General features: G+C 46.7%; 1 protein-coding gene across 4 annotated transcripts in view; it reads left to right on the top strand.

The window, feature by feature from the left end:
- Positions 1-15882, top strand: part of POC1A (POC1 centriolar protein A) — a 131980-nt gene that overhangs the window by 77904 nt on the left and 38194 nt on the right. For all 4 annotated transcript variants that reach the window (XM_067754622.1, XM_067754621.1, XM_067754619.1 and 1 more), the window contains exon 10: positions 14939-15082. In XM_067754622.1, coding sequence (XP_067610723.1) covers positions 14939-15082 — 144 coding nt within the window. The remainder of the gene's footprint in view (positions 1-14938; positions 15083-15882) is intronic.

The raw sequence follows: 15882 nt of genomic DNA, 5'->3' as shown, positions 1-15882 counted from the left end.
GGAACATCAGGATCCAAGGACATTAATGGGTAAACTGGTGAAGCTCAAATGGAGCCCTTCCTTGGTTTGGTTAATGGAAAGGTCCCAATGTTAATTTCCTGGCATGACCATTGTACTAATGGTTATGTAAGACGTTAACACTGAGGGAGCCTTGGGGAGGGATATATGGAAATTTTCTGTACTATTTTTTGCAACTTTTCTCTAAGTCTAAAATTAGTTCAAAGCAGTTTAATTAAAAAAAACAAAACAAAAACAACAGTCAACACTTAAGCTTTATCAGAAGCCTTGATCTCCCGCCTAGGGTGTCTCGGTTCAGGTGTTTGTGGTGGGGAGGGCAGGTGTTTCTGTCTCAAGGTAGGAGGTAACAACCTGAGCTACTTAGCACCCAGCCTGGAGTGGGCCCTTAGTGACGTGTGTGGAGCTGAACTGAGCAGGAGCCGGCCCTACAGGAAACAGGTCGTGTTCAAAGGGAGTTCTTACAAAGGTATTGGTCAGCAGCATGGGGACCGCAGGGCGGCATTTTCTGCTTGTGGACGTTGTCGTTTCTCAAAATGCTCTGGAGGTGCACCCTCTCCAGGAACTCTGGGCAGACTGGCAGCAGATGCTCTGCAGCATTGCCTCCTCCTGAGGCTTCCCTGGGCTGTGTGGAGGACCCCGCCACTCTGCCCTGCCCTGTTCCTTCTCATCCGTGTCCCTGAGCCCTGGGCTCTGCCTTGCTACCTACCAGCGTGTTTCTGGCTGTACCAGGTGTGATGACCTGGAGGGCTTCCACCCCTAAAGCCTGGGTTGGTTTTCCTCCACGCTCAGAACCAGGAGAGCCAGGACCTCCCCTGGGCACAGGAAAGTTCTCGCTGCATGATGGTCTGCTTGCTTTCTCATGGCTGCCACCAGTTTGCAACTGCTTAGCCTTCCTCTCCCCGTTTCGTCCTCCCCCGCTTCTCCCCACAGCTTCCCTCACGTGTCGTTTCAGTAGGACAGTCCTCCCCTGCCCTACTTTTTTCTCCTGGGGGCATATCTGGACATTGGAATGACTTCCTGTTTCCTGCTTCTTACCAAGGCCGTCCTTTCACGCCTTTGAAACACATTTAGCTGTATAAGTCAGCCCTCTTGCGTGGGGAGAAATACTTGGAAACCAAGTATTGGAGAGCACGTCTGGGGAGTCAGCAGGAGATGGCTGGGGTTGAGCCCAGGAGTGGCTGACATAGCCCTGTGGGTGGGAGCCTTGGTCTTGCTTAGGGCCTGAGTGAGGAGACGGGGGTTCCGTGGTTTGTGCATTTAACATCTCCCACATGCCAGGGAGGCCTGTGACCCACACAGGTGTAATAGGATGACAGAGGCAGCTGTGGCCCCTGCCTCAGAGGGACCCTCGGGAGAGGACTGTGAGGTGAGAAAGTGGGCCAAGCTGCCTGTGGTCTTGGTGCCTGGACGGCACTGGTTCTGTGTGAGGAGACCTGGGTCAGGCACGTGGATCCCTCTTCCTCCAGGTTAGACCCATCCTTTGACCGCTTCACAGTTCTTAGTTCAGAGGACACCCTGTCTGCTTCCCGTTGGTGGGAGCCTGGGGTCACAGGGTGGCTCTTACACTGAATTGGGATCTGTCATCTTGGAGAGTCTGATTGAGTTCAAAGGAAGCTGTCCAGCCCCATCCCCCTGAGCCTCTTGGCTCACTGTCCTTGGGAGCCTGGTGTGGGGAACACATGGAGGCACCCTGCACATTCATACTCTAGACAAAAGCCAGCAGCGGTAACCAAACCCCACACACATACTTGGGCTGGCTTGGAAGAACATTGGCAAGATTGCCAAACAATTAGATGATTTTAAGAAACTAGAATTTCCTCTTGGGTTCAAGGCTATGTTTAGAACCAGAAGTTTCCTCTCTTGTTGGACTCCAGGCCGGAACCCTAAATTATAGGGCAGACAAGGCTGTAGTAGATCTAGTCCACAAATATGTGCGGGGAATACAGTACCAGGTTTCTTTTGAGCTTTGATTTGAGAAAACAGCTGTGTCTATTTCCACTTGAGAAGCTGGCACTGAGCAGAGCCCAAGTGAGCTCTGCTCTGTCCCCTGCTCTCCTCGCCAGGGCCAGGTTTAGCAGACAGGGAGGCAGGCGAACTGGATGCCTGTTAACTTTCTATGAGGCAAATTGTCAAAGCCAAAGGCCTGAGGTGAAAACCAAGGAACGTCTGTGTCTGTGAATCTGCACCCTTGCTTAGCAGACTATGTGATGAGCAGTTCGATGAAAGATTAAGTTGAAAAGATTCAACCATGGTGTGTGTGTCTGTCCATTTCTTCGTTTTGTACTCAGGGTCTATACTAGGAGGGTAACTGGTGAGACAGTCCAGATCTTGGGCCTGGGTCACCTCTGGCTCCCCTCTCTGGCCAGACCCAAGCCTTGGACCAGTTAGTTCCTAGATACTTTTGTCTGTTACAGAGTTTTAGTTTCTGGAGCAGGCTGGGCAGGGGGCAAGGTCCGGTGTTAGAGACTAAAAGAGAAGGAGAAATTTCCATCTTAAGCAGGTGTTAATAATTGACCACCCTGCCCAACTAGAGGGGGGCATTCTGTCAAGTCAGCTCATGACATCTTTATGGTAGAACTCCAGCCACTCCTGGCTTCTGGCCAGGTGTATGTAGACCTCACTTGCTCATGACTGTCAAACTGTGTATGGACCCCTAAGCCGCTGAGACCTGAAGTTCCATAGACTGGGCAGCTGCTGCTTGGAAAACCTTGCTTGAGACATCTGCTAACAACTGGGGAGTCACTGAAATGTGACTCTGACCTTCTGCATTTGGGAACCATCATCCCCAGACCAATGGTGGACCTCACGGGCCTGACCCGCGGTCTTTAGCCTTGGGTTTTGCCCACTGGTAATGTCCTGCGGCGAGGCAGTGATTTTCACCTTGAGTGCAGAGTGGCAATGATGGGTAGTGTCAAGTGCAGTGTCATGTGATGGGCCTGTTGGGCCAGTGTCAAAATCCTAGGGGCATTTTGGCTGTAACTGCATCTTTTTCTTTTTTAAGTCAGATTTATTAGTACACAAATAGTAACATTCACCATTTAAAAAAGTGAACCATTCTCTGAGTTTCGACAGTCATGTAATCACCACCATGATCATGTTATAGAATATTTCCATCGTCCCTCCAAATTTCCTTGTGCTTTGTAGTCAATCCAGTCCCTCCACCTCCAGCCCCAGGCAACTACGAGTCTTTTTTCTGCATATTTCAGAATTTGATATAATTGAAATCGTATAGTTATATGTTCTTTTCAGTCTGGTTTCTTTCAGCTTAATTATTTTGAGATTCACCCATGTTGTTACATTTATCAATAGTTCATTTCTTTTTATTGCTGAGTACTACTCCATCAAATGGATATACAATTTGTTTGTCTGTGAACACTTGGGTTATTTTCAATTTTGGGGCTATTACAAATAAAGCTGCTGTTAACTTTTACATACATATCTTTCTATGGACATATGCTTCCATTCTTTTTGGGTAAATAGGAGTGGAATGGCTGAGACGTGTAATGGGTATGTGTTTAACCTTTTATGTTACTGTCAAACTGTCTTCCAAAGTGGTTGTTCCATCTTGCATTCTCGCCAGCAGTGTATGAGAGTTCAGGTTTCTCCACCTCCTCCCCAGCACTTGGGGTGGTCAGTCTTTTTAACTCTAAAGCATTGTAATAGGTGTATAAGTGATATCTCGTGGTGATTTTAACTTGCATTTTCCTGATGACTGAGGATGTAGAACATTTTTTTACGTTTGTTTGTCATCTTTATATGTTCTTTGGTGAAGTGTCTTCAAATCTTTTGCCCGTTCTTTAAATTAGTTGTCTTATTGAATTATGAAAGTTCTTAGGTGTTCTAGATACAAGTTCTTTACCAGATATGTGACTTGCAAATATTTTCTCCCAGTCTGTGGTTTGTGTTTTCATTTTCTTAACAGTGTCTTTCAAAGAGCAGAAGTTTTGAATTTTGATGAAGTTCATTGTATTGGCTTTTTCTTTTACGGATCATACTTTGGCTGTCATATCTAAGAAATCTACCTATCCCAAGGTCACAAAGATGTTCTCCTATGTTTTAGAAGAAAAATTCATACCAGTATTACAGTTTTAGGTTTTACATTTAGATCTATGAATCATTTTTGAGTTACTTTTTGTATACGGTATGAGATATGTACTGAAACTCATTTTTTGCATAAGGATTCCAATTTTTCCAGCAATTGCTGAAAAAACTATCTTATTTTCTCTCTGGTAAGTGGTGTACCATTTAAAAAAATTAATTGGCCATATATCTGTGTGTATATTTCTGGACTCTATTTGTTCACTGCTCTATGTGTCTGTCCTTTCACCAATGCCACACTGTCTTGATTGCTTTAGCTTTAGACTAAGTCATAAAATCGGGTAATGTGAGTCCTCTAGTTTTGTTCTTTTTTTCAAAAATATTTTGGCTTTTCTAGTTCCTTTGCCTTTCCATATAAATTTTGGAATAAGCTTTTTGATTGCTATAGATGATTTTGGGGAGAACTGGCATCTTAACAACTTTGAGCCTTCAGTACATGAGCATGGTATATCTCTTCATTGATATTAGTCTTTTCTCATCAGTGTATTTTAGTTTACAGCATACAGATTTTGTACATATGTTGTTTGATTTATATCTAAGCATTTTGTAGTGGGTTGAATAGTGCCCCCCCTGCCAAGAAATATGTCTACATCCTAACCCCCAGAACCTGTGAATGTGACCTTACTTGGTGAAAACATCTTTGCCAATGTGCTTAAGTTAAGGATCTTGAGATTAGATCATCTTGTATTATTAGGTTGGCCCTAAATCCAGTGACAGGCGTCCTTATAAGAGACACACTGGGAAGAGAAGGCCATGTGAAGATGGAAGCAGAGGGTGGAGTTATGCAGCCATAAGCCAAGGAATTCTGGAGCCACCAGAAGCTGGAAGAGGCAAGAAAGGATTCTTAGTGCCTCCAGAGGGAGTGAGGCCCTTTTGATATCTTAATTTCAGACTTCCAGCCTCCAGAACTCTGAGAGAATAAATTTCTGTTATTTTAAGCCACCAAATGTGACAATTTTTTTTTAGAACAGCCATAGGAAACTGATAACACATTTCATGTTTTTTGGTGCTATTGAAAAGATAATGGCCAAGAATTTTTGGAAAATGATGAAAGGCATCAAACCACAGATCCAAGAAGCTCAGAGAAATGACAAGCAGGCTGAAGAAAAAACAAAAACAAAACAGAACCCTACACAAATTATATTCAAGCTTCTGAAACCAAAGATTAAGAGAAATTCTTAAAGGTAGATAAAGAAAGGAGACATTATATACAGAGGATCAAAGGTAAGAATTACAGAACTATTCTCATAAAACTGCACAGACTGGAAGACATGGAAGTAACATTTTTAAACTATCCAAAGAAAAAACTGTCAACCCAGAATTCTATATGCAGAAAAAAAATCTTTTAAAAATGGAGAGATAAAGAGCCCCCCCCCTTTTTTTGTTTCCAGACAAACCAAAGCTGAGAGAATTCATTACCAGTAAAGTTGTACTATAAGAAATGTCTCTTTTCTCTTTCTTCTCCTTCTGGGATTTCAGTCACACATGTATTAGATGATTTGATATTATCCCACAGTTTACAGGTAGTCTGTTCTGTTTTTTTTCCCCCTATTATTTTTCAGTTTAAGGAATTGATCTGTCTTCAAGGTCATTGGTTTCTTTTCCTCAGTTGAGCTGAGCCTACTGTTGGACTGGCCAAGAAGATCGTTCGGGTTTTTCCAAAACCTCTTCCCAAATGAACATTTTGGCCAACCCAGTCATAGCCCAACAAAGTCATTCTTCATATCTGGTATTGGGTTTCTTATTTCTAGCATTTCCACTGACTCTTTCTTATAATTTCTACCTCTCTGCTGAAATTCCCCAGCTGTTCATGCATGTTGTCCACATTTTCCAGTAAAATCTTTAACATATTAATCATAATTATTTTTTCTCCATCTGATAGTGCCCACATCTAAGTCATCTTAATCTAATTCTGCTGATTGCTTTGTCTCTTGACAGTGGGTTTTTTTTTTCCTTACCTTTTTGAGTGTCTCATAAGTTTTTATTGAATGCCAGACATCATGTTCAGAATAGCAGAGACTGGGGTAAATAGTCTTATCAGGAGTTGATACCTTGTACTTAGGGTGAGGTCTGGGTGTTGGAGGATTTTTCTCAGTGTTCCTGCTCCACCCCCAGCTTTCAGCCTACCCTGGGGTCCTGCCCCTCAGAGGATGTCTGTGTCCATGGTCTTGTCCCTCCCCCAGCAGTAGACTGCCGTTGCTTGTTACCTGGTGCTTGCTAGCTTTGTTGGAGGAATTCTCTGCTGTCCTGGGCCAGTTTCAGTCTTAGGCCCTGTGTCCCTGGGTCTCAGAAGTAGGGCATTCTCACCTAGAAACAAATGACAATGGAGACACGACGACCCAAAACCTATGGGATGCAGCAAAAGCAGTTCTAAGAGGGAAGTTTATAGCAATATAATCCTACCTTAAGAAACAGGAAACATCTCGAATAAACAACCTAACCTTGCACCTAAAGCAATTAGAGAAAGAAGAACAAAAAAACCCCAAAGTTAGCAGAGGAAAGAAATCATAAAAATCAGATCAGAAATAAATGAAAAAGAAATGAAGGAAACGATAGTAAAGATTAATAAAACTAAAAGCTGGTTCTTTGAGAAGATAAACAAAATTGATAAACCATTAGCCAGACTCATCAAGAAAAAAGGGAGAAGACTCAAATCAATAGAATCAGAAATGAAAAAGGAGAAGTAACAACTGGCACTGCAGAAATACAAAAGATCATGAGAGATTACTACAAGCAACTCTATGCCAATAAAATGGACACCCTGGAAGAAATGGACAAATTCTTAGAAATGCACAACCTGCCAAGACTGAATCAGGAAGAAATAGAAAATATGAACAGACCAATCACAAGCACTGAAATTGAAACTGTGATTAAAAATCTTCCAACAAACAAAAGCCCAGGACCAGATGGCTTCACAGGCGAATTCTATCAAACATTTAGAGAAGAGCTAACACCTATCCTTCTCAAACTCTTCCAAAATAGAGCAGAGGGGGGACCTCTCCCAAACTCATTCTACGAGGCCACCATCACCTTGATACCAAAACCAGACAAGGATGTAACAAAGAAAGAAAACTACAGGCCAATATCACTGATGAACATAGATGCAAAAATCCTCAACAAAATACTAGCAAACAGAATCCAACAGCACAGTAAAAGGATCTTGCACCATGATCAAGTGGGGTTTATTCCAGGAATGCAAGGATGCATCAATCAATGTGATACACCATATTAACAAATTGAAGGAGAAAAACCATGTGATCATCTCAATAGATGCAGAGAAAGCTTTTGACAAAATTCAACACCCATTTATGATAAAAACCCTCCAGAAAGTAGGCATAGAGGGAACTTTCCTCAACATAATAAAGGCCATATATGACAAACCCACAGCCAACATCGTCCTCAATGGTGAAAAACTGAAAGCATTTCCACTAAGATCAGGAAGAAGACAAGGTTGCCCACTCTCACCACTCTTATTCAACATAATTTTGGAAGTTTTAGCCACAGCAATCAGAGAAGAAAAGGAAATAAAAGGAATCCAAATCGGAAAAGAAGAAGTAAAGCTGTCACTGTTTGCAGATGACATGATACTATACATAGAGAATCCTAAAGATGCTACCAGAAAACTACTAGAGCTAATCAATGAATTTGGTAAAGTAGTAGGATATAAAATTAATGCACAGAAATCTCTGGCATTCCTATACACTAATGACGAAAAATCTGAAAGTGAAATCAAGAAAACACTCCCATTTACCATTGCAACAAAAAGAATAAAATATCTAGGAATAAACCTACCTAAGGAGACAAAAGACCTGTATGCAGAAAATTATAAGACACTGATGAAAGAAATTAAAGATGATACAAATAGATGGAGAGATATACCATGTTCTTGGATTGGAAGAATCAACATTGTGAAAATGACTCTACTACCCAAAGCAATCTACAGATTCAATGCAATCCCTATCAAACTACCACTGGCATTTTTCACAGAACTAGAACAAAAAATTTCACAATTTGTATGGAAACACAAAAGACTCCGAATAGCCAAAGCAATCTTGAGAACGAAAAACGGAGCTGGAGGAATCAGGCTCCCTGACTTCAGACTATACTACAAAGCTACAGTAATCAAGACAGTAAGGTACTGGCACAAAAACAGAAAGATAGATCAATGGAACAGGATAGAAAGCCCAGAGATAAACCCACGCACATATGGTTACCTTATCTTTGATAAAGGAGGCAGGAATGTACAGTGGAGAAAGGACAGCCTCTTCAATAAGTGGTGCTGGGAAAACTGAACAGGTACATGTAAAAGTGTGAGATTAGATCACTCTCTAACACCATACACAAAAATAAGCTCAAAATGGATTAAAGACCTAAATGTAAGGCCGGAAACTATCAAACTCTTAGAGGAAAACATAGGCAGAACACTCTATGACATAACTCACAGCAAGATCCTTTTTGACCCACCTCCTAGAGAAATGGAAATAAAAACAAAAATAAACAAATGGGACCTAATGAAACTTCAAAGCTTTTGCACAGCAAAGGAAACCATAAACAAGACCAAAAGACAACCCTCAGAATGGGAGAAAATATTTGCAAATGAAGCAACTGACAAAGGATTAATCTCCAAAATTTATAAGCAGCTCATGCAGCTCAATAACAAAAAAACAAATAACCCAATCCAAAAATGGGCAGAAGACCTAAATAGACATTTCTCCAAAGGAGATAAACAGATTGCCAACGAACACATGAAAGGATGCTCAACATCATTAATCATTAGAGAAATGCAAATCAAAACTACAATGAGGTATCACCTCACACCAGTCAGAATGGCCATCATCAAAAAACCTACACACAATAAATGCTGCAGAGGGTGTGGAGAAAAGGGAACCCTCTTGCACTGCTGGTGGGAATGTGAATTGGTACAGCCACTATGGAGAACAGTATGGAGGTTCCTTAAAAAACTACAAATAGAACTACCATATGACCCAGCAATCCCACTACTGGGCATATACCCTGAGAAAACCATAATTCAAAAAGAGTCATGTACCAAAATGTTCTTTGCAGCTCTATTTACAATAGCCCGGAGATGGAAACAACCTAAGTGTCCATCATCGAATGAATGGCTAAAGAAGATATGGCACATATATGTAATGGAATATTACTCAGCCATAAAAAGAAACGAAATTGAGCTATTTGTAATGAGGTGGATAGACCTAGAGTCTGTCATACAGAGTGAAGTAAGTCAGAAAGAGAAAGACAAATACTGTATGCTAACACATATATATGGAATTTAAGGGAAAAAATGTCATGAAGAACCTAGGGGTAAGACAGGAATAAAGACACAGTCCTACTAGAGAATGGACTTGAGGATATGGGGAGCGGGAAGGGTAAGCTGGGACCAAGTGAGAGAGTAGCATTGACATATATGCACTACCAAATGTAAAATAGATAGCCAGTGGGAAGCAGCCGCATAGCACAGGGAGATCAGCTCGGTGCTTTGTGACCGCCTGGAGGGGTGGGATAGGGAGGGTGGGAGGGAGGGAGACGCAAGAGGGAAGAGATATGGGAACATATGTATATATATAACTGATTCACTTTGTTATGGAGCAGAAACTAACACACCATTGTAAAGCAATTATACTCCAATAAAGATGTCCAAAAAAAAAAAAAAAGAAGTAGGGCATTCTCAGTAGTCCTGCCTCTTCCTCAGCCTTTGAATACCTCGATGATCTCCACTCAGGATGGTTTCCTGCCTCTCCCACAAGGGAAGAGGGGCTTTCATCTCTTTTTGCTCTTCCCCCAGTAGCTTAAGGATTTTGTTCCGTAGGCAAGAAGGGTCTTGGCAGGGCTTCGTGCCTTTTCTGTGTCTACTCCCCTCCTCCAGGCCTGCACCCTCAAGGATGTTTTTTTCCCCCCACCCGGTCTTTCTCATGAATGCCCAGCGGAGGTCTGTGGAGAAGACCCTGTGAGCAGGTACAAACTCCCCTTGTACCTGTGGCTCCCAGGCGTTCTTCATTCTCACCCTGGCCACTCCCAGCCTCTGCAACTTGTTAACATGCATAACTCAGTTCTTCTCACCCACTTATGTGGCAGTCAGTGTCCCTTCTTCCCAGGCTTTGCCAGAGGTGAGCCGATGCTCACTTTCTGTTTTCCTTGGAAGAGTCTGCCTTTCCTTAGATTTCAGGCTCTGTGATCTCAGCTCTCTGATTTAAGAAAAGTTAAGATCCTTTTAGATTGTTGCTCTTTTTCTTGTTAGGATAGGATTAATACTTCCCCCAACTTTCTCTACCTTAGGCAGAAGCTTCTTATCCACACCTGCATCTTGATGATGAAAAGGTGAGACCATAGGCAATCCAGAGACCAGTCAAGAAGTTATCCCAGATGGATTGATTTCTTGTCACAAGGAAGACCTGCAAGCTCTGCGCTTTTGTTTTTTTGTTGTTGTTTTTTTAATTTTTTTTAAAGATTTATTTATTCATTTTATATTTTATTATTGCTGCATTGGGTCTTTGTTGCTGCACACGGGCTTTCTCTAGTTGCGGCTAGCAGGGGCTACTCTTCGTTGCAGTGTGTGGGCTTCACATCGCGGTGGCTTCTCTTGTTGCAGAGCACGGGCTCTAGGCACGCGGGCTTCAGTAGTTGTGGCACGCGGGCTTCAGTAGTTGTGGCTCGCGGGCTTAGTTGCTCCGTGGCATGTGGGATCTTCCCAGACCAGGGCTTGAACCCGTGTCCCCTGCATTGGCAGGCGGATTCTTAACCACTGCGGCCACCAGGGAAGTCCTGCTGTTTTGTTTTTTAATGAAAATGTATGTGTTGGTTACCCATGTGTTTGAGTGGCTGAAAGCAACCACAGATATTTACGCAATTCCTACGGTGCGCAGTGCTGAGCTCATGGTGGCGTATGACAAGCTGGCAGCAACAGAAACTGAGGCAAGTAGATTAAACTACTGTGGGAGCCCGGGATCCCACACCAGGGTGGGACACCTACAGACCCCAAATGAGATTGCCACGAAGTTAAATAGATTCATCTATTCTGAGTTTGATCATTTTTTTTTCTTTTGATGTTAAGATGTTTATATTTGGTACAAGTGAAAGTTGTCCACTTGGTGTGACTTTCTAGGTATGTGTGTTTGGGTTAATCTTGTAATCTTACTTGTGAGAGAACTAACGAGGACCACCAGGCAGGGCCCCTAGTACTCTTGGATGTGGAACAGACAAAGCACTGATAGGATTTCTCCCCTTAAACACTGCTCCTGTTATCCCGTCACAGCCCTCGCAGTGCGTCTCTTCCTGCTCTTGCGCATCATCTTCTTATCTCTTGCTTTATCGCTTATCTGCTGAGCTCTCGGGAAATGCCACATCTGCAGAGTGCTGGAGTGCAGGTGAGTGCCTGCGATGGTGTGTGGGGCGGGACTGCTGGCCCTTTGCTTTGGGGAGGTTTCATTTCACAGGAGTGTCACCAGGATGGGCTTGGCTCTTTGAGGCATCGAGTGTGTGTGGAGGGCCTGCTCTGTGTTCAGCTCTGTGCCAGGCAGGCATTCCAGGGCAGGTGGGGTGGGGGAATGACGCAAAAAGTGTTAGAGCCAGGAGCCAGGAGCCTCCACAAGGATGGAAGAGAGGAGCTGGGGGTGTGGAAGCAAATCCGCAGGCCATGTCACCTGTCAGAGGCTGCTTCCTGTCAGGAAATGCCTGTACTTTGGGTTCAGATCCCAGCCGTCATTTCCTGTATTAGACCAAGTGATTTAACCTCCCTGAGCCTGCTTCCCCATCTGAAAATTAAGGTTAGTAATGCCTGCTGTGAGGGGTCATTGTAGGGAGTAAATGAAGTGACGTATAAAATGCTGGCACATGGGTGGCAAGTAAATCACAGCGATAGCCATCTTTACGTGCGGTGTGTCAAGTGCTGTAATGTCTTCTGGTAAGAGCGGACAAGGTTGCAGAGAAGGGCTGTGTCCTGGTGAAGGTAAGAGCAGGAGCGAATGCTGTGGCTGGAGGAATAGCCCAGGGCAGGCAGAACCCTGGACTGGTGAGCAAGGCTGGAGGCTGGGTACCTTCTGACAGTCACTTGCTGTCTGAGCCTCAGGTTCCTGCAGCCCTCTCTTCCAGAGGCCACCTCCCTGGCTTGGGCATGTGGCTGCGGTCCTCAGTACTCTTGGAGCTGGCTGGGCTTGGGCTCAGAAGGAGGGTTTCTGTTGGTAAAATCAGTGGCGCTCAGCCCCCCCACCCCTGCTTCCAGAGACTCGGCTCGGCACTGTCCATTTCTGGGCCACTCTGCAGAATCACTCAGAATTTCCATCCCCTCCTTCCCAGGCAGCAGGCAGTGCCCATCTGGCTGTCAGGACAGAGGGCTGCCAGGTTTCCACCCTCCCTCTGGTGCCCTTTCCTGGGGGAGCCAGGGGGACTCAGTGTCCAGAGGAAGAGCGTGCATGTCTGGAAGGGGGTCCTTTGGAAGCAGTAGGCACTGGCTTCTCAAGAAAGGCCTGTGGGTGATTTGCAGATAAGTGCCTCTCACAGCCCAGCCCTTGGAAGGGCAGGCCCAGTCATCACCCCCATTTTATAGAAGATGAGGAAGTGAGGCCCAGAGGGATTAAACCTCTTGCCCAGGGCCGCCTAGCTGGTCAGTGGTAGAGCTCAGATATCGACCACGGCCTGTCTGAGTCACTGCTCTTCCCCGCTGCACTCTGCTTTGTCTCCCGACAGCACTGCCTGGGTCTGGGGGCCGCTGCGGTGAGGTGAAGGCCAGTCAGGGCTTCTGGAACATTTCCTTTTGGGATGGGCTTTGAGAGCTGAAGTGTATCGATTCCTGGAGGACTGGAAGAGCCTAGCCCCGGTGGGCCGAGGTCTTACAAAATGGCCACAGTGCCGCAAGCAGACAGGCCGACGGTGGGCATGTGGACATGGCCCTGCTCCTGCTTTCAAGAATCCTCCTCAGGCTTGTGTCTCAAATTCAATTTCTCTTTAACCACCAGGGCCTGCATTTTTCCAAGTTCAAATCGACATGCGCTTGAGAGTTTGTTATCTATGAGATTAGAACACTTTCCTAATAAAGGAAAATGTGCAGGTAGGGTCCACGTGCTAAACTGCCCTTCTATGATGGTTGGGAATCCTCTTCCGGGCTGATTCTTCTCAAGGACTCTGAGGCCTGCCCAGGTGAACATGTCCAGGGCAGAGCATCTTCCTGGGGCTAGGCCACTGGATTTATCCAAAAGATGGGCCAACTCAGAGGAGATGCAAGCCGGCTGCCAGTGGCAGGTGTGAGGCATCCTAGGTGAGCCCCAGTCATAGCCAGTATTCTTTAGTGGCTGTGGCATTGAGGGGTGGAGGAGTGCTGGGTGGAGTACCCTGGCTCTGTGGTGTATGGGGAGTTGACAAGCTTTGAGCCTAGTGATGCCCTGGGTTTAGAGGGGAGAGGAGCGATGAGTGCAGGCAGAAGACAGGAATAGGGGACACAGGCACATGGGCAGGTGGCAGGCCCTGTGGGTGGTGTGGCATTGATTCATCCCACTCATGTGTCCTGGCCCTGGAGACGCAGTGGCTGGAGGAACAGGGCAGGGATGGGGCAGGCCCAGGTGCGGAGCACAGAGGAGCTTCTGATGGGGCATGGGGGGTTGCATGGTGAGTGGAGGACAGGATACTCGGAGCAGGGGGAAGAAAGGGTAGATGAGGGGCCCTGGGAGCTGGGCACGGGAGCACTGAGGTGGGAGCGGAGCTGTGGAAGGAGGCAGGCAGGAGCAGGATGCCCCGTCCAGGGGGTTGAATTTTCTCCCAGTGCCGGTAGAGAGCCCTGGATGACTGGCAAAGCCAGGGAATGATGTGGTAACATTTGGAATGTCCATCAGTGAGGCTGTGGTTGAAAACACTGAGCCCCAAGTGTGGCTGCATTTATGGGTTACTGGGGTTTGGGGGCTGGCCGAGAGTGTCGGCCTCACTGAGCGTGTCATTCCCACAGGGGGCGAGCCCACAGAGGAACTGTAGGTTCCTGAGCATCTGCCCACCGTGTCCTTGGGAGGCTCCCAGCATTCTGCCCTGCTGAACACATGCACGATGCTTCTGGGGTCAGGAGAAGCCTTTGTCTGTGTGCAGAGCAGTGCCTGACTTTTGGGGGACACGCATTGGACTGGAATGAGCCCCCTTAGGAAATCACTTGCCCTCAGTGGTGGTGGAGGAGGAGGAGGATGGCTTCTGCATTTGGGAACTGAGGATCTTAGGCAGAAACACCAAGTCCCTCATGTTCCTGGAGTCTTGTCTGAAGCAGCCCAGGGTGCCTGTCCTGTGGATTCTGACTCCCGCCAGCCATCAGGCCAGGACGTTCACGTAGAATCTGTTTTCCCAGGGGATCTGGCCAGGGCAGGGTTGGAACCTCCCGCTGGTTCTGGGCCATCCCCATTCCCGGGGTTGGGAATTGCCTTGAGCTAACCAGGAGGAAGGGTGACTTCAGAGCCAGGCTGGGCTTCAGGGGTCCCGCACTCTAACAGGCCTGGTGGAGGGCATGCCGTGTGAAAAGCTGGCAGCCCCCGGCCTCTCTGAGGGCCTCCAAGAGCCCACCTGCACATCCCTCCCAGGCCCCTGCAGCCCGGACTGCCAGGTGTTTTGATTCCGCTCCTCACTCATGGCCTCTGCTCAGAAAGGGGGGTTGGACGGGAGCGCGCAAGCCCGGATGTGGGAGTCCCGCCACACCGCCATTGCTCACCAACATTTGGAACTCGTCTTCTCGAGTTTGCTGGTGGTTTTCCACTTGATCCTTCAAGGAGCTCTTCCTCTCGGTGTTTCCTCAAGCACTGACTCAAGACTAAGGGGTTCTCTTTCCTTTCATTGTCTTTAGTCAGAAGTGGATTCCCCCGTCCCACCAGACAGGGGCAGGAGTCAGGAGTCGATGCAGAGCCAGCCCCAAGAGCCCGTCAGCATTCCCCAGACACTGACCAGCATGCTGGAGCACATTGTAGGCCAGCTGGACGTCCTCACCCAGGTAGGCCGTGACGTGAATTCACCCCATCGTCTGCACTTGGCCTGGCATTTGGACCATTTGAAGTTGGCCAGCGAGTGCTGGTTTGTTTGTTTTAATCTGTCAAAACTTTTAGTATTTCGTCTTTTTTTTTTTTTTCTCTCCTTAACCACATCACCGTCATCACACCCAACAAGGTTAACGATAATTCCTCAATACCATCCAGTATTCTCAGGGGTCACTTTTAACGGGTTCAGGATGCACAGAGGGAGAAAGAACTAGGTAAGGACCGAGGGGATGCGGGCGGCACATTAAAGAGCCGAGGCGACATCGCTCACGGCTGTGGCCGTGGATCGGGTGCCCAGCTCCCTGGGCCTCCCCATTCCTGCTGTCATTAACTGCGCCAGGCCAGGTCGAGGCCCGCTCGGAGCCGCGAGCTCCTTGCCTCCTGGCTCCCAGGCGGCGACCCCAGCAGGCCCAGTGCAGCTGAACAACCCACCGTCCCTAGACACCGGCGAGTTCCTGGAGGGGAAACAATTGACACAGCTGCCTGCACTGCGCCCCCAGCTCTCCCCCGCGGTACCTGCGTCTCCCGGCAGGGCTGGGAGCTGCAACTGGCTCCCGAGCCCGGCCTACCCGGGTCCCCCGCTCTTCCTGATGCCTGTTCCCGCACCAAGCTCTCAGCACCACGACCTCCGGTTGCTGGGTTTTTAAAAAATATAATTATAATGTACCTATTTTCCAGCCCAAATTAATGAAATAGAAGTGCCTGCCCTGGGCTCCTGGCTTTCAGAGCCATCCGATCCCTGGCCAAGCCACTGGAC

Source organism: Pseudorca crassidens, chromosome 10, assembly GCF_039906515.1.
Source record: "Pseudorca crassidens isolate mPseCra1 chromosome 10, mPseCra1.hap1, whole genome shotgun sequence".
Classification (NCBI taxonomy): domain Eukaryota; kingdom Metazoa; phylum Chordata; class Mammalia; order Artiodactyla; family Delphinidae; genus Pseudorca; species Pseudorca crassidens.
This window is presented reverse-complemented; position numbering and strand designations above follow the sequence as displayed.